The sequence below is a fragment of the Entelurus aequoreus genome, linkage group LG15, assembly GCF_033978785.1.
Source record: "Entelurus aequoreus isolate RoL-2023_Sb linkage group LG15, RoL_Eaeq_v1.1, whole genome shotgun sequence".
Taxonomy (NCBI): Eukaryota; Metazoa; Chordata; class Actinopteri; order Syngnathiformes; family Syngnathidae; genus Entelurus; species Entelurus aequoreus.
The window spans coordinates 39,589,389-39,609,078 of record NC_084745.1 but is presented as its reverse complement, the minus strand read 5'-3'; the positions used below and the strand labels follow the sequence as shown (position 1 = coordinate 39,609,078).

At 37.5% G+C, this 19,690-nt stretch overlaps 1 protein-coding gene across 6 annotated transcripts in view; it reads left to right on the top strand.

Annotated features, from left to right (window-relative positions):
• The window catches only part of slc12a7b (solute carrier family 12 member 7b), a 148,623-nt gene that overhangs the window by 70,315 nt on the left and 58,618 nt on the right, over window positions 1-19,690 (top strand). For all 6 annotated transcript variants that reach the window (XM_062021515.1, XM_062021519.1, XM_062021520.1 and 3 more), the window contains exon 2: window positions 13,681-13,775. In XM_062021515.1, coding sequence (XP_061877499.1) covers window positions 13,681-13,775 — 95 coding nt within the window. The remainder of the gene's footprint in view (window positions 1-13,680; window positions 13,776-19,690) is intronic.

Here is a 19,690-nt window from a genome sequence, read left to right as displayed (position 1 = left end):
GAAAAAAATAATCTATAGATTAACCGATTAATCGGAAAAATAATCTATAGATTAATCGATAGAAAAATAATCGTTAGCTGCAGCCTTAGCACAAACATTCATGTAAATTCCAAAACAGAAAGTGCAAGATTGTCAGAGACTTTTTAAAACAAGCTATTGGTGCACTTTTGTGCATGATGTCACTAAGATGACATATCAAAACAACACTAAATTAAAGGCCTACTGAAATGATTTTTTTTAATTTAAATGGGAATAGCAGATCCATTCTATGTGTCATACTTGATCATTTCGCGATATTGCCATATTTTTGCTGAAAGGATTTAGTAGAGAAAATCGACGATAAAGTTCGCAACTTTTGCTCGCTGATGAAAAAAAAGCCTTGCCTGTACCGGAAGTAGCGTGACGTCACAGGAGCTAGTATTCCTCACAATTCCCCGTTGTTTACAATGGAGCGAGAGAGATTCGGACCGAGAAAGTGATGATTACCCCATTAATTTGAGCGAGGATGAAAGATTCGTAGATGAGGAACGTTACAGTGAATGACTTGAGAGGCAGCGATGGACGTATCTTTTTTCGCTCTGACCGTAACTTAGGTACAAGCTGGCTCATTGGATTCCACACTCTCCTTTTTCTATTGTAGATCACAGATTTGTATTTTAAACCACCTCGGATACTATATCCTCTTGAAAATGAGAGTCGAGAACGCGAAATGGACATTCAGTGCCTTTTATCTCCACGACAATACATCGGCGAAATGCTTTAGCTACGAGCTAACGTGATAGCATCTTGCTTTAACTGCATATAGAAACAAAAGAAATAAACCCCTGACTGGAAGTATAGATAGAAAATCAACAATACTATTAAACCGTGGACATGTAAATACACGGTTAATGCTTTCCTGGCTGGCGAAGGTTAACAATGCTGTGCTAACGACGCCATTGAAGCTAACTTAGCAACCGGACTGCACAGAGCTATGCTAAAAACATTAGCTCTCCACCTACGCCAGCCAGCCCTCATTTGCTCATCAACACCCGTGCTCACCTGCGTTCCAGCAATCGGCAGAAGGACGAAGGACTTCACCCGATGCGTTTGCCGGCCCGGAGACGTAGGAAGTCAAGGTGAGGTCGGCGGCTAGCGCGGCTAGTGCTCCAACAAAGTCCTCCTGGTTGTGTTGCTGTAGTCCGCTGCTAATACACTGATCCCACCTACAACTGTCTTCTTTGCAGCCTTCATTGTTCATTAAAAAAATTGCAAAAGATGTCCAGAATACTGTGGAATTATGAAATGAAAACAGAGCTTTTTGTATAGGATTCTACGGGGTACCATAACTTCCGCTACTCGGACTTCGTCACGCGCATACGTCATCATACCGCAATGTTTCAGCCGGATATTTCCCGGGAATTTTAAAATGTCACTTTATAAGTTAACCCAGCCGTATTGGCATGTGTTGCAATGTTAAGATTTCATCATTGATATATAAACTATCAGACTGCGTGGTCGGTAGTAGTGGCATTCAGTAGGCCTTTAAAGTGCACTTTTTGTACAGAACGCCACTACAATAGTTTAAAACAAATAAAGTGCACTTTTGTGCATGATGTCACACAAGATATTTCAATAATTGTCAAATAAAAATGAGCTGCATAATAGGAAATCACACAGTGTATGTCCTTCGCTATGTTGTAGGTTATTGCAGACGTTATCTCCTTCTGTTTTAGACTTTTTTTTTATACGGTGTTGATGTGGAAATGGTTGCTTAGGCATTTTGTTGGTGTGGCAAGGAGATGTTGACATGCAGAGTTTCAACCACTTTTCATTCTCTAGCGGGTGACTTTTCAAATGATGCTACAAATTAGCAGTGCTGCTACTTTTTGTAGCTTCGCTTTTGCCGCATACTTGTGAAACATCTTCCCACTTGAAGCCAAACCACCGCCAGACGATGGACCCTGTGCTGTTTTTCTTGGGATTTAAATCTTCCTTCATTTGTTACCAGATTTGCGCCTTCTCTCTCTCGTATTACCACTCGCACCGCTCCGTTAGCACCACTGCTAACGTTACCCATGTCGCTACCTTTTTGCTCCGCGAGGGCGTGTGACGGTGCACCCGCGTCAGTATGTGACGTATGTAAGAATGTGCGCTTGTTTTACCTCTCTGTGAGAAGCAGAGACAAGAAAGAGTGATAAAAGCCTGTAGTGTAATGCCCGCAGCTAAAAGCAACTGCGTAAGAACGTATACTCGAATATCATGATATAGTCATTTTCTATATCGCACAGAGACAAACCAGCGATATATCGAGTATATTCGATATATCGAGTATATTCGATATATCGAGTATATTCGATATATCGAGTATATTCGATATATCGAGTATATTCGATATATCGCCCAGCCCTAATTGAGGCTATGAAGTGTTTTGTTAGATTATTCAATTAATCGAACAAACTAATCGATAGATTACTTGATTGCTAAAATAATCGATAACTGCAGCCCTAAGTGAGGTATAAGGTCCCCAGATGCTGTCTTAATTTCTTGGGTTTCATGCTCTGGGCTGCCAGAGTTCTAAGGCATAAAACACACCGGTCTTTCCTCATTTCCTACCGTAGTTAGTGTTTCCAAAGGTTTGTATGCTACGTTGTACTTATTATTTATTATTTTTATTCTGGTTATTGTCACTTGTTTTCTTTGCTGCTGATTACTCTTTTTTTTCTTTTCATTCCTGTCACAAACTTCTCCAGCGCTCCACCTCGGCTAGCCCTGCACACATTTTCGTGTACTTTCTAGCACTACTGGGTAGAAGTACAGTAGTAAGTATGCTTGTTTTTATGTGTACTTACTACCGCTACTGGCTACAACTGGAAGCCTATTGATTAGATTGAGCACTGCCTGTGTATAGTTCTAACTAGAGTGTAGACATTAGGGGTGTGGGAAAAAATCGATTCGAAATCGAATCGCGATTCTCACGTTGTGCGATTCAGAATCGATTCTCATTTTAAAAAAAATCGATTTTTTTTATTTATTTTTTATTTTTTTATTTTTTTGTTTTTTGTTTTTAAATTAATCAATCCAACAAAACAATACACAGCAATACCATAACAATGCAATCCAATTCCAAAACCAAACCCGACCCAGCAACACTCAGAACTGCAATAAACAGAGCAATTGAGAGGAGACACAAACACGACACAGAACAAACCAAAAGTAGTGAAACAAAAATGAATATTATCAACAACAGTATCAATATTAGTTACAATTTCAACATAACAGTGATTTAAAATCCCTCATTGACATTATCATTAGACATTTATAAAAAATTCAAAAAAAGAACAATAGTGTCACAGTGGCTTACACTTGCATCGCATCTCATAAGCTTGACAACACACTGTGTCCAATATTTTCACAAAGATAAAATAAGTCATATTTTTGGTTCATTTAATAGTTAAATTTTTTTTTACATTATTGCAATCAGTTGGTAAAACATCGTCCTTTACAATTATAAAAGCTTTTTACAAAAATCTACTACTCTGCTTGCATGTCAGCAGACTGGGGTAGATCCTGCTGAAATCCTATGTATTGAATGAATAGAGAATCCTTTTGAATCGGAAAAATATCGTTTTTGAATCAAGGATCGTGTTGAATTGAAAAAAAAAAAGATTTTGAATCGAATCGTGACCCCGAGAATCGATATTGAATCGAATCGTGGGACACCCAAAGATTCACAGCCCTAGTAGACATAAATAATGAAAATGCTCCCAACCCACTATTTGAGAAACATTGCCCTATTGTGACCGAGTAAGTAACGTTTCTCTTACCAATCAAACACACATACATGTTTAATGTACGTCACAAAACTATAAAGCCGACACTTGTGATATTGTTTGGTGTCTAGCCAACAGTCTGGCACACAATTCAGAACGAAAGCACAATTAGTGTTCAAAATAGAGAGTAGAGGATAGACATGTACGATACATGACATGTTAACATGTTAACTGGGTCAATCTTCTCCGATAAATGTGGACCATGTCCCCTAGGACCATTTGCACAACATTGAAAGCACACGTGCACAAAAATATTGACGTTTCAACAGCAAGTCACAGATGGACAAACTGATGAGCAGATACCGAAAAACATAAAACATACACAAAACACACATAACATTACCGCTCCAATATGCAGGATTACATGAGTCATTATTGCCTTAACCTAAATGTCGTCATGGAAACTTGTGTTGAAGTGTGTTGTAAACTGCTTGACTGCATCTTTTTTGTTTTGTGTTTCTGTTTTTGTGTTCTTTGTCAGTTACAATGTAATAATATTTTGTGGCAAATATAGGAAACACAAGTTTGCGGTTTCTTTCAATGTCTTTATTGCAAGACTGCCAACAATAATAATAATCTAATACCAAATGTGCCTTAAATGTGCGCCAAAGATATTTTATTGTATATCTTATGTAGTATTTATTCATTTATTTTACCTTATCTATTCTTTTATTTATCTTAATATATTTTGTTAGATTTAATCTAAGTTTGCATATATTCATGGGTGTCTATATTTGTTGTGGGCACTAGATGACAATTACCTTGAAATTAAGTGGGTGGGTATTGTAAGGGCTAGGGTTTATTATGTTACATGTTGTAAAATGTGCAGATACCTCAACTTGCTGTTGCCATGATCCATCATACTGTACTGTCTGCAAAATTCAATACAAATATTTGGAAAAAAAAAAAATGTGCGCCAAAGATGAAACCACACGTCTACCAGCTGTGTGTGAGCATGGTCCTCGTGCCCTCCACAATATCATTATTACTGGACAATGTGCTTTATGGTCCTATTAAAACTATTTTCCATAGCCTTATTGCTGCCATTAATTGTGTTTCGTTGTGCTTGGAATCTTGTACCGCTGTGACTGGTATTTGGCCTCATTGAGATTTTGTTTGAGCACGTTTGCTTTACCTGAACACTGATAGGCTTGGTTCAAGTACAGGTCAAAAAGTTTTATATATATATACATACCATCACAATGAATTTAAATCAAATATTGAACATATGATGGAAGTGAATACTTTAAAGATGGCATTTACCATTATTTTGGACATTTGACATCTTTGTAAATGAAATCTTTTCTTATGGAAATTCTTTGCAGTCGATGACTGGCTGAAGTTATTCATAAAGCGACATCATCACATGTATCTTATCTCCTGGGAGTTTGCAGGCCTTCACTTGTTGCTTGTTTGTGGGTTTGAACTTTTTTCTTCACTACGCTCTACCCACTACGCGGCATGGCGTAGTGGGTAGAGCGCCCGTGTCAGAAACCTGAGGGTTGCAGGTTCGCTCCCCGCCTCTTACCATGCCGTTGTGTCCTTGGGCAGGACACTTCACCCTTGCCCCCGGTGCCGCTCACACCGGTGATTGAATGTTGTATGAATGATAGGTGGTGGTCGGAGGGGCCGTAGGCGCAAATTGGCAGCCACGCTTCCGTCAGACTACCCCAGGGCAGCTGTGGCTACGAAAGTAGCTTACCACCACCAGGTGTGAATGAATGATGGGTTTTTAACATGTAAAGCGACTTTGGGTACTTAGAAAAGCGCTATATAAATCCCAGGTATTATTATTATTATTATTATTACATTGAAGCCGATACGAAAAAGCTCTGTTTTCATTTCATAATTCCACAGTATTCTGGACATCTGTGTTCGTGAATCTGTTTCAATCATGTTCATTGCATTATGGAGAAGGAAGCCGAGCAAGCAAAGAAGAAAGTTGTCGGTGCGAAATGGACGTATTTTTCGAACGTAGTCAGCCACAACAGTACACAGCCGGCGCTTCTTTGTTTACATTCCCGAAAGATGCAGTCAAGATGGAAGAACTCGGATAACAGAGACTCTAACCAGGAGGACTTTTGATTTGGATACACAGACGCCTGTAGAGAACTGGGACAACACAGACTCTTACCAGGATTACTTTGATTTGGATGACAAAGACGCAGACGTGCTACTGTGAGTATGCAGCTTTGGCTTTTTTTTGCGTATGTACGTAACTTTTTTAAAATATATAAGCTTTATGAACCTTGGGTTAGGTGAACGGTCTTTTGGGCTGAGTGATTGTGTGTGTTGATCATGTGTTTGAATTGTATTGGCGTGTTCTATGGAGCTAGGAGCTAGCAGAGGAGCTAGGAGCTAGCATAACACGTACCGTACCGTACGTGCGCGTCACGTACGTAACTTTTTAAAAATATATAAGCTTTATGAACCTTGGGTTAGGTGAACGGTCTTTTGGGCTGAGTGATTGTGTGTGTTGATCAGGTGTTTGAATTGTATTGGCGTGTTCTATGGAGCTAGGAGCTAGCAGAGGAGCTAGGAGCTAGCATAACAAACACGCAGGTGTTTTTATGCAGGATTAATTTGTGGCATATTAAATATAAGCCTGGTTGTGTTGTGGCTAATAGAGTATATATATGTCTTGTGTTTATTTACTGTTGTAGTCATTCCCAGCTGAATATCAGGTCACCCCCGGCTCTCACAGCATCTTCCCTATCTGAATAGCTTCAACTCCCCACTAGTCCTTCACTTGCACTTTACTCATCCACAAATCTTTCATCCTCGCTCAAATTAATGGGGAAATTGTCGCTTTCTCGGTCCGAATCTCTCTCACTTCATGCGGCCATCATTGTAAACAATAGGGAACTTTGCGTATATGTTCAACTGACTACGTCACGCTACTTCCGGTAGGGGCAAGCCTTTTTTTTATCAGATACCAAAAGTTGCAATCTTTATCGTCGTTGTTCTATACTAAATCCTTTCAGCAAAAATATGGCAATATCGCGAAATGATCAAGTATGACACATAGAATAGATCTGCTATCCCCGTTTAAATAAAAAAAAATCATTTCAGTAGGCCTTTAAAGTATACAGCAAAGGAGAAACACTATTTGATGTTGCTTTTATTTTCTCAATACAGCGTCCATCAGCTGCTGTGACTGAGAGTTAATGAATTGAGGAAACAGATGATGTGTCATGAACGTTGTCACAAATGTATTTATTTATAAAGTCTTTGGTTTGTTGACTGGGATGCTCACGTGTCCTTAATTTAACTGCAAACTGTATCAGTGTTCAAATAACATCAGTACAAGCAAAAATGTTTTGTCATCTCATCAAATGGAACGCAGGCTGTGAAGATTGTGTATTTAATGTAAGAGGTGTCACTCCTGTTTTTTTTTTGTTGGCCAAACTGTTGTGCTGAACCACTACAAGGCGTTGGAGAAGAACAAAGCTTGTTTATTAGACTTCATCTTCATTAGCCAAACAGCTTTGTGCTTTATTTTGATATCAAAAAGTAAACGCCGTGTTTTTTACATTACTTGTGTTTTTTTCATGTCACAAAGGTATTACTTCAAAAACGTATCATGTGACACAGCATTTTGTTAATGTTTTATTGTGTATAGTTAATTCCTTTACGATATATTTTTGCTCAAACTCTTAATGGATCTGTCCCAATACAGCATCTACATTTATATATAAATGTACTTAACCTAAAAAAAATAAATAATAATAAAACAAAAACCTCCCTCTATCAAAATGTAAAAATATAGATAAAGGTATCATGTAATGACAAAAAGCTGACAAGTTGATATTATTTAAAGAATTTAAAAAAACTAATATTTGTCTTTAGATATACGGATAACGTTTATCTAAAGCCTTTTTATTAGACATTACATTTTACATGATGGTATTACGTTCACACCCCAACACTGCTTTACCTAACAATTAGTAATCATGATTTCAACATTGATAACAATAATCTTAATTAGTCCTTTGGCCATAATTGGCAGCCCTAGATCTCATACATGAACACTATTGTTATCTCTATGGACAAAAAGTGCATATATATATATATATATATATATATATATATATATATATATATATATATATATATATATATATATATATATATATATATATATATATATATATAATCCATTTTCTACCGCTTGTCCATTTTGGGGTCGCGGGGGGTGCTGGAGCCTATCTCAGCTGCATTCGGGCGGAAGGCGGGGTACACCCTGGAAAAGTCGCCACCTCATCACAGGGCCAACACAGATAGACAGACAACATTCACATTCACACACTTGGGCCAATTTTGTTTAGTGTTGCCAATCAACCTATCCCCAGGTGCATGTCTTTGGAGGTGGGAGGAAGCCGTAGTACCCAGAGGGAACCCACGCAGTCACGGGGAGAACGTGCAAACTCCACACAGAAAGATCCAGAGCCCGGGATTGAACTCAGGACTACTCAGGACCTTCGTATTGTGAGGCACATGCACTAACTCCTGTTCCACCGATCTATATATATATATATATATATATATATATATATATATATATATATATATATATATATATATATATATATATATATATATATATATATATATATTAGAGATGTCCGATAATGACTTTTTTGCCGATATTCCGATATTGTCCAACTCTTAATTACCAATTCCGATATCAACCGATACCGATATATACAGTCGTGGAATTAACACATTATTATGCCTAATTCTGTTGTGATGCCCCGCTGGATGCATTAAACAATGTAACAAGGTTTCCAAAATAAATCAACTCAAGTTATGGAAAAAAGTGCCAACATGGCACTGCCATATTTATTTTTGAATTCACAAAGTGCATTTTTTTTTTTTAACATGACTCAAAACAGCAGCTTGGAATTTGGGACATGCTCTCCCTGAGATAATCCTAATACCCACTACAACTATGGGAAATACTATACTTTGACTTTCACAAAGTGCATTATTTTTTTTTAAACATGCCTCAAAACAACAGCTACAAAAACAATGAAGGCACACAGCTTCAGTCCAGAGTATACTAGAGTAATAATGTAAACGATAACATAGTCCTCCTTTAGTGCAAGACTGCCTGGCATACTGCATAACAGGGAATTATAAACTGGGCTCAATCTGCCCTGCTCTAACGTATTTGTATGAATAACAAAAAGGTGCTGCAAGCTAGTGGTGAGTGCTTGAAGTGGCCTAGCAGTCTAGCAGTTGCAAAAGTGTGCGCAAAGCAGGGCAGACTAGCCACACCAAAATCCACCGTAGTTTTTGCCATAATGCGTGTGTTGTCCCTGACCACAACGTGGGCTTTCGCCTTGGGGTGGTTTTTGTTGTATTTTTGGATTTTTCTCGGCGGAGTCTTTAAGCGACAACTGTGTGGTACTACTTTTTTTCTGTGTTTGCTTTTCTTCCATCTTCCGCTTGTATTCATCGTGTATCTCCTTATGATTCTTGAAGAGGTGGGAGATCAAATTGCTCGCATTAAAGGACGGCGTCTTGGTTCCTCCTCGCATAACCAACTTTTGTAATCATTGCAAATTGCCAGTTTTTTATCCGTCAGAGACACTTTAAAATAATCCCAAACCATAGACGATGGTGTCGTTAGCCAGTCACCGAGCGAGCTCGCTTGTTAGCCACCGCTACAGCACCAGCAACAACACATTATTGTTGTTGTTATGCGCCGCTCGTGGCGGTTTGATGAGGTCATCAAGCGTCGCCAGTAAAGCTCTCATGCTGCAGTGGTCAAATCCTGTGTTGTGTGTGGGAGAGGGGAGGGGCTGCTGACTGGGAGACGCAACTGCTCTATACTTCTCCCAACGTCTGTGTACCGCTCCGTACAGCGGCGTTTTAAAATCATTAATTTTACTTTTTGAAACCAATACCGATAATTTCCGATATTACATTTTAAAGCATTTATCATATATACTGTATATATATATAAAATAATGGATTAGATTTTATATCGCACTTTTCTATTGTTAGATACTCAAAGCGCTCACAGAGAAGTGAGAACCCATCATTCATTCACACCTGGTGGTGGTAAGCTACATTTGTAGCCACAGCTGCCCTGCGGTAGACTGACTGAAGCGAGGCTGCCAGTTTGCGCCTACGGCCCCTCCGACCACCACCTATCATTCATTCATCATTCATTCACCAGTGTAAGCAGCACCGGGGGCAAGGGTGAAGTGTTCTGCCCAAGGACACAACGGCAGCGATTTGGATGTCAAGAGGCGGGGAGCGAACCTGCAACCCTCAGGTTTCTGGCACGGCCGCTCTACCCACTACGCCATGCCCTGTGTGTGTATGTGTGTGTATATATATATATATATATATATATATATATATATATATATATATATATATATATATATATATATATATATATATATATATATATATATATATATATATATATATTCTCACGTTGTGCGATTCAGAATCGATTCTCATTTTTAAAAAATCGATTTTTTTTTAAATTTAATTTATAATTTATTTTTTAATATATATATATATATATATACAACATTTGGTTGTCAAACAATTACAATATTTAATCGCGATTAATCAAATTTTGTTCATAATTAACTAAAAATTCATCGCAGATGGGCCTAATTTTTCATCATGCATAAGTATACCCAGGACAGATAATTTTCAGGGGGCTGGCCTCATATTGGTGCATGACAATGTTTTAACCTTCTCTATTAATTAATAAAATACACAAAACCCAAAACCAGTGAAGTTGGCACGCTGTGTAAATCGTAAATAAACACAGAATACAATGATTTGCAAATCCTTTTTAACCTATATTCAATTGAATATACTGCAAAGACTAGATACTTAACGTTCGAACTGGTAAACTTTATATTTTTTGCAAATATTAGCTCATTTGGAATTTGATGCTTGCAACATGTTACAAAAAAGCTGGCACAAGTGGCAAAATAGACTGAGAAAGTTGAGGAATGCTTGTCAAAAACTTATTTGGAACATCCCACAGGTGAACAGGCTAAATGGGAACAGGTGGGTGCCATGATTGGGTATAAAAGCAACTTCCATGAAATGCTCAGTCATTCACAAACAAGGATGGGGCAAGGGTCACCACTTTGTGAACAAATGCGTGAGCAAATTGTCGAACAGTTTAAGAACAACAATTCTCAATGAGCTTTTGCAAAGAATTTAGGGATTTCACCATCTACGGTCACATTTTTTGTCGCTTCTTAATTCCCTTGTTTTGCTATGGTTCTTGTCCACTGCTTTCTGCGGCGTCTGCCATTGCGAGTTATGTCGGCGAAAAAGTTTACCAACCTCAAGCGTAATGAAAGGAGCGGTGTTGTGCAGTGCAGGGGGCGTATGACGACGTAAACACGCTGTGCAATACCTAAACAGTCCGTGTGAAACGTGAGCCCTGACTACTAAACGAGGTAAAATGCTGTTTAAAAAATAAAAATAAAAATAAAAACTTCACGACGCCTCGAGGCAGCAAAAATTCCTCGAATATATTTTGTAATCAAATTACTCGAGTTACTCAAGGAATCGTTTCAGCTCTAATGTATATGTATATGTATGGATAAAGTTTATTGACACTATACCCTACTTCTTAAGTGTCCATTTCTTGTACTGCCGGCTCACTAGTAACCCGCACAGAGAGGTAGCAGTACGACGACACTTTGCAGAAGTTACCTTTGAGCTACAACCGGCCCAAAACAGGACTTAAAAAATGAATAACCTAGGTTTGTCGAAGTTAATGATTTAACTCAGTGGTTCTCAAATGGGGGTACGCGTACCCCTGGGGGTACTTGAAGGTATGCCAAGGGGTACGTGAGATTTTTTTTAAATGTCTGTCAAAAAGAACTATGAAAAGAAATGCAACAATGCAATATTCAGTGTTGACAGCTAGATTTGTTGTGGACATGTGCCATAAATATTGATGTTAAAGATTTCTTTTTTTGTGAAGAAATGTTTAGAATGAAGTTCATGAATCCAGATGGATCTCTATTACAATCCCCAAAGAGGGCACTTTAAGTTGATGATTACTTCTATGTGTAGAAATCTTTATTTATAATTGAATCACTTGTTTATTTTTCAACAAGTTTTTAGTTATTTTTATATCTTTTTTTCCAAATAGTTCAAGAAAGACCACAACAAATGAGCAATATTTTGCACTGTTATACAATTTAATAAATCAGAAACTGATGACATAGTGTTGTATTTTACTTCTTTATCTCTTTTTTTTTTCAACCAAAAATGCTTAGCTCTGATTAGGGGGTACTTGAATTAAAAAAAATGTTCACAGGGGGTACATCACTGAAAAAAGGTTGAGAACCACTGATTTAACTCATGCGATTAATCACAAAATCATTAATCATGTTGTAAAGGCAGATTAACCACCTAATTTATTTTGAGTGTATATCTTTTTTTACTTTAACCATTGATAGTTACCTGAAGGCTGTGTTGTTATACGTCAGTGATCAGGTCAATGCATATGTCAGTGCAAAGATGAGTGAGGAGAGTGGAGACAAAATAAGTGTTTGCTTCAAAATTCCCCAGATCGTACTTTCGATAAATCAAATAAATGACCTGCATTCAAGTAAAACATGTTTTTAAAAAACCCTCCTTTTATGTGAGTTTTACGCATGTTCGAAAGAGTGTATAAAAACTTTGCAACCTTTTCCGCATTAAATTTGTCTATATAGTGTTATAATTTAGACTGCTCAATAAAGAATGTATTTACGTTTTGATTGCTTATAATGATGCTTATTAATTATTCAAGCATAATAAAGATTAGTATAGAAGATAGTATGCTTGTAATCACATATGAAATGAATCTGTATTTAATTTATGAACTTGATGATGAATGTTGACTGAACTATTCTCAGCCTTTGTTCAGCCTTTTCATTGACATAATAACCTGCGGTCTGACATCTATGCAAAACGGGAAATGAAACAAGGCTGACACATTTTGGGCAAAAAAGAAGAGGTAATGCAAAAGAAAAAGTTATTACAATTAAAACCGCTGTGTGAAATCCCCCGATTTTGCTATAAAATCTTAAGTGTTTTTAGACTTTTTTTCTTGCAAACCTTGATGATATGTAGAGACAACAACCCAGAGCCTCTGTATGTGTTTGTCTTTGTATTTGCCTTTGTGCTGATGCAAAACAATGTAACTGATTGAATATTAAAAAGAGTGTCTGATCAGTTCCTTCTCCCTCTGATCAAAACAAACATGTGGCGAGTGGACCAGTCTAGGTTTTTGGGTTCCACGCCAAACATTACAAACATTTGCGGTTACTTACGCACATTTCACCTTGTTTGACGCAACTTTTTTGTGAAACGTTTGTAAAAAATAAAATCTTTCCAAAAAAAGATGAGTAGCGACAAATTTAGCAACATTTTCTGGCCTTTTCAGACACTTTTGTGGATCTCACAACAAAGCATGTATTGCTCTTTTTAACAAGCAGTTGTTGTGCCTCCTCCACAATAAATCAACATTAAATAGCACAAAAAGAAGCCGTCATAACATATTTGCCTTGCTCTTCATTTTTTTTTTGCTCATATGCATCATGTCCAATTATGCCTCCTGCCCCACACACATTAGTGTGTTGTGACTCAAAAGCCGTGAAATAAACATATCGCTTTGACCTTTGACTTGGCTTACATCTTATCTTTTTGTAATTACAAATGTCGAATAATCTTTTTTTTACTAAAAGTTTGAATATCAGTCACTAAAAAAGTATTTAAAACAAAGTACATTAGCGTTCTAACAAGGTTTGTACTCGTTAAAAAAAGATGGGTGTGTGGTTGGGAAACGATAAGTGACCGTTTTTTGTTTGTGTTTCCACAGGTGATGGCGTCCCCAAGGAAAACAGTCCATTCATCAACAACACAGAAAACGACAAGAGCAACAGTTATGATGGCACAAACATGGCACTCTTTGAGGTACGTGTCAAAAAACTTGGTTGGGATGTAGATATGGCCTTTTTTTAATATCTCAATATTTTTAGGCCATATCGCGATACACGATATATATCGCGATATTTTGCCTTAGCCTTGAATGAACACTTGATGCATATAATAATAGCAGTATGATGATTCTATGTGTCTACATTAAAACATTCTTGTTCATACTGCATTAATATAAGCTCATTTTAAACTTTCATGCAGAGAGGGAAATCACAACTAAGTCAATTTACCAAAACTGTATTTATTAAACAGTTATTAAGCAGTGGCACAAACATTCATGTCATTTCAAAACAGAACGTGCAAGATTGTCAGAGACATTTTAAAATAAGCTATTAGTGGACTTTTGTGCATGATGTCCTCAAGATGACAAATCAAAACAACACTAAATTAAAGTGCAGTTTTTGTACAGAATGCCACTACAATACTTTAAAACAAATAAAGTGCACTTTTGTGCATGATGTCACACAAGATATTTCAATAACTGTCAAATAAAAATAAGCTGCATAATAGGAAATAAAATTGTGTACGTCCCTCGCTGTGTGGTAGGTTCCTGCGGACGTTATCTCCTTATGTCGTTTTTTTTTTCATACGGTGTTGATGTGGAAATAGTTGCCTCGGCATTTTGTTGGTGTGGCACCGAACGGAGATGTTGACGTGCGGAGTAAGCACTGTTCACTCTCGAGTGGGTGACTTTTCAAATGATGCTACATATTAGCAGTAATGCTACTTTTTATAGCAACGCTTTCGCCCCACACTTGACAAATTACGGTTGTCTGTTCGACATATTCCCACTTGAAGCCAAACCACCGCCAGACGATGGACCCCCTGCTGTTTTATGGGGGAATTATTCCTTCATTTGTTACCAGATTCGCACCTTCTCTCTCTCGTATTACCAGTGGCGTGCGGTGAGGTTAATGTCTGGTGAGGCACTGCATCATCACAGTCAGATTTACAAACATATGAACCCTAAATAGTATCTTATTCACCATGTGATTGGCAGCAGTTAACGAGTTATGTTTAAAAGCTCATACCAGCATTCTTCCCTGCTTGGCACTCAGCATCAAGGGTAGGAATTGGGGGTTAAATCACCAAAAAATATTCCCGGGCGCGGCGCCGCTGCTGCCCACTGCTCCCCTCACCTCCCAGGGGGTGAACAAGGGGATGGGTCAAATGCAGAGGACAAATTTCACCACACCTAGTGTGTGTGTGACAATCATTGGTACTTTAACTTAACTTTAACTTTACACTTACAAACTGTAGCACACAAAAAAAGCACATTTAATAAAAAGAACGTTATTATGGTCTTACCTTTACTTATAAGTGCGGGAACAGTGGTGTTCGTGTTGGAAGAGTTGTGAATGAATTAAATATGAAATCCGTGCTTCAGTCTGCAGGTGTACCTAATTTTGTGTCCCTGCGGTCGTTCGCGGCTTCTCCAGCGCGAGCATTGTTGTTTTTGCACTTTTTGGCTTCTTGTTAAGTGACTTTTTTTGGGTGGATTCGGTCTTGCACGTGGAGGGTTTGGGTGTGGGCTTTGGTTGGTGTGGCTGCGGCGCTCCCGTCGGGCGGTGCATTCTGAGGCGGAAGTGCTTGGCACCAGGAGGCGGGGTTATGAGACGAGCCTCTCACAGTGCGTCTTCGCAGCAGATTTATGATCGCTCAGCACAAGAAATACGTTACACACATACAGTTGTTGACAAAATACACTGTACATTATATACCTCAGCTAACTAAACTATGGAAATGTATAATATAATTCATATAGCAATACGGTCTCACTGCACAGCAGGCCAGCAGTTAGCCGAGTCATTGTGCACAATCCATGTTGAGGCACAACGCAGTGACGTGCCTCAACTGGCTGCTGATCACCGCACCGTCTCTTCTCAGTATTTGGACGGCAAATGTGAAAATAAAAATAAAAATAATCTAAAACTGGTGAAGTTAAATGGAAAATAACTTTAGTATAATCACTGGATACATATAACAATTTAATTTTTTTTTTTTTCTTTTTACTTTTTTTTTTCTTTCCATGATGGCAGGTGAGGCCGTGCCTCCCCTGCCTCTAGTGACTGCACGCCACTGCATATTACCACTCGCACCGCACCGATAGCATCACAGCTAACGTTACCAATGCTGCTACCTCTTTGCTGCGCGAGGGCGTATACGTATGTGACGTATGACGTGACGGTATGTGACGTATGACGTGACAGTATGTGACGTGTGTAAGAAGGTGCGCTTGTCTGTCTATGAGAAGGAGACACAGGAAAGAGCGAGGAGAGCCTGTAGTGTAATGCCAGAAGCTAAAAGCAACTGCGTGAGAAAATATACTCGAATATCACAATATAGTCATTTTCTATATCGCACAGAGACAAATCTGCGATATATCGCGTATATCGATATATCGCCCAGCCCTATTGGGATGTTGTTTTTACACTAAGCACTCATGGCTGTAATCCAATATCATCAAGGTGCTTATAGTAATTAGTTATTGTATATTCATATTCATACATATTCTTACATTTTGTGTGAATGTGAATGGACTGATCAACGAGAACATGGTTGTGCTTACAGGTCCAGAATATTCTTCCAGCCTGCACCAATATGGCTATGGCTCTCTAATTGTTCTCTACTGTTACACCTACCTACCTACTCGCATTTGTCTGCACTCAACCGACTAAGTCTGTAAGGGTCAATGGTGCTGGGCTTTTTGTAAAAAATTTTACAGAAAATGTGTACTGTGTACAATATGTATTAGGGCCGTGGTTCTCAACGTTTTTCACCAAGTACCACTTCAGAAAACACTTTGCTCTCCAAGTCCCACCATAATGACCAAAATTAAAATACAGTAGTGTAGTAGGCCTAAGTATTCATTAAAAACAAGGCAGAGGTTTTATTTAACAATTATATTTGATATTTTGGCCATTGTCACATTACACACAGTTTGAACAGTTATACTGTGTTGATTCTGTGTAATTGATTCTATGGCAAACCACTCGATGGACCCTGTACTAGTGGTACATGTACCACAGTTTAAAGATCACTGTAATTAAGGTTCAATGTTTTTGCTTGACTATGATGAAAATGTAATGTCCTCTTGAGAACAAGCGTTCTCTGCAGTAAACTTTTGCCTTTGGTTTATTTCTTTTGTCAGAATTACACATTTCTGGAAAAAAAACCCTGTTATGCAAAGCACAAATGTCCACTACACTACTATCCGTTAGTAATCTCTCTCAAAAGGTTAGAGAAAAAACAACATTTATGAAAACCAAATGAATTTTTTTCCTTAAGAAATAATGTAAATCCAATTAATTTGTTCAACACACCCACAAATATAAATACAAAACATATTCTATAGATTCTAAATCATAATTTTACATGAAAAAAACAAATTAATATTTTCTATTGAAATTAATTCAAGATAAATAATCTGTTCTTGGCCCCCTTAAAACATCACACTTTTAACATCTAACATGCCTTTTAAAAAAGCAAATCAAACTTTTAGATAATATTGTATAGAACAATACCATAGAATGTAGTACAAACAAGTATTTTAATGAAGTGATATAATAACAATATACAGTATTTACCTTGGAGAGTGAACATCTCCACTATCCTTCAGGCCGCTTCTCAGTCAAACACACCATCAGCATATTTTCATTGATAAATGTCTGTCATTTTGATATTTCAATGTCCTTGGTTGGAGTTTCAGTATGGTGCAGACAAACAGTGCTAGGCTCCAACTGCTTTGCTAAGTTAGCTAGTTACTGTCATGTTTCTTCAATTCAATGAATGTCATCAACTTTTTCTTCTCAGCACTGTCCTTCACGCTGACTGACTTCCTTCCCATGCTTGGAAAAACAAAGCTATGTCCATCTCTAGCTATAAGCTAATGCTAGCAAGTAAGACCAGATGTTTTGGTCGGGTTTACGGGATTCACTGTGACATTCGCTACGCCAACTGGTGGCGTGGAGGATGTATCTGAAGCTGGCTCTGAACACAACTTTTTACTCGCATTTTAATGCAAAAATATAGCCGAGAAAAAGCTTGTACCTCAAAAACAAAGTAATGTGGCACACTTATTAGCGGAGGTGCTACTGTATTGTTCAAGACTCTAGTTAAAATAACTGCTATAACTACAGCAGTGGTTCTTAACCTGGGTTCGATCGAACCCTAGGGGTTCGGTGAGTCGGCCTCAGGGGTTCAAGACACACCCAACTCATCGTGAAAATAAAAACTTCTCCGTATCGGCATATTATGGACACCCCCAAACAATGTTCCCTCTAATTTCCATCTGATTTGCAGGTGTGTAATTTGTTTTGAGTTCATGCACTGTGTTGGTTTTGTTCATTGAACAAGGTGATGCTCATGCACGGTTCATTTTGTGCACCAGTAAAGAAACATATAACTTTGTCTTGAATTTGAAAAAAAAAAATCATTTTATTTTTCACTAAAGAAGGGTTCGGTGAATGTGCATATGAAACTGGTGGGGTTCGGTACCTCCAACAAGGTTAAGAACCACTGAACTACAGGTATATCTCCAAATTTGCACATTACTGTGATTCAACAAACGTATTGTATTTTTAAAAAATAAACACATTTTGTAACATGACTGGACTGAGATTTGAAACCCCAGTCATAGCTAAAATATGATATATATATATATATATATATATATATATATATATATATATATATATATATATATATATATATATATATATATATATATATATATATATATATATATATATATATATATATATATATATATATATCTCTATATATATATATATATATATATATATATATATATATATATATATATATATATATATAAGGGCTGCAACAACTAATCGATTGAATCGATTAAAATCGATTACCAAAATAGTTAGCGATTAATTTAGTCATCGATTCGTTGGAACTACGCTATGCGCATGCGAGGAGGCTTCTTTTTTTTTTTCTTTTTTTTTTTTTTTTTTAAATTTTTGTTGTTGTAGTTTTTTGTTTTATAAACCTTTATTTATAAACTGCAACATTTACAAACAGCTGAGAAACAATAATCAAAATAAGTACAAAAACAGTACAAAACAGCGCCAGGGCAGCGGTGAGGCTACGTCTCATGAGGTGGCGTAAGCTAGCCAATGATGTGTCATGTGCAGCTCACGTGACCACGGCGTCTCCTTTGCTGGAAAAATTCGAAAAATGGCGCAGGAAAACACTACCGATAGTTCAGCAGAAAAACATCTTGAGGTTATTGCTTCAATGGAGAAAAGTGTACGACCTAAGTCGTCAAAAGTAAAGAAGACCGTTTCCTGCAAAATGGCACGGAAGTACAACATTGCTTCAGAAGCACCTGAAGAAGAAACATGTTGGAGCCATGGATGAAGGGAATAACTCACAGTACTTAACTTTTTAAGTCCATAGTGGCAACAAGCATTCATGAGTTAAGCTTTTTTTGTGAGTAAGTTTAAAGTTATGCCTTTGTTGCAACGCGGGGCTGATAATGTGTCTCCGGCACATTTGACTCCGTTTTGAGAGAGAAAACGCACGGTTACCAATTTCGAAATAAACGTAACGGACAGAAATATCTCAGGTTGGTTTCATAATGGATCAATGTAGCCAGGCTGATAAAGCTATATAAATCGATTTAGATTTCAGTGACTCTTTAGTACAACTAAACGTTATGAAGGTGCTGGAATATTTCATGCTATTATTCAGAGGCAGCCTAAAATGAATCCTTTATTATTCACAACAGAAACGTGTACAATATCTGATTCAGTTCTGATGAGTTACATTTCTGTGTTATTATTGGTGTATGCTTCACCCCCAATGTCCACAACATGGTGCCAGTATGCTGTTTTTTTTCAATAAAATACTGGAAAGGATAGAAA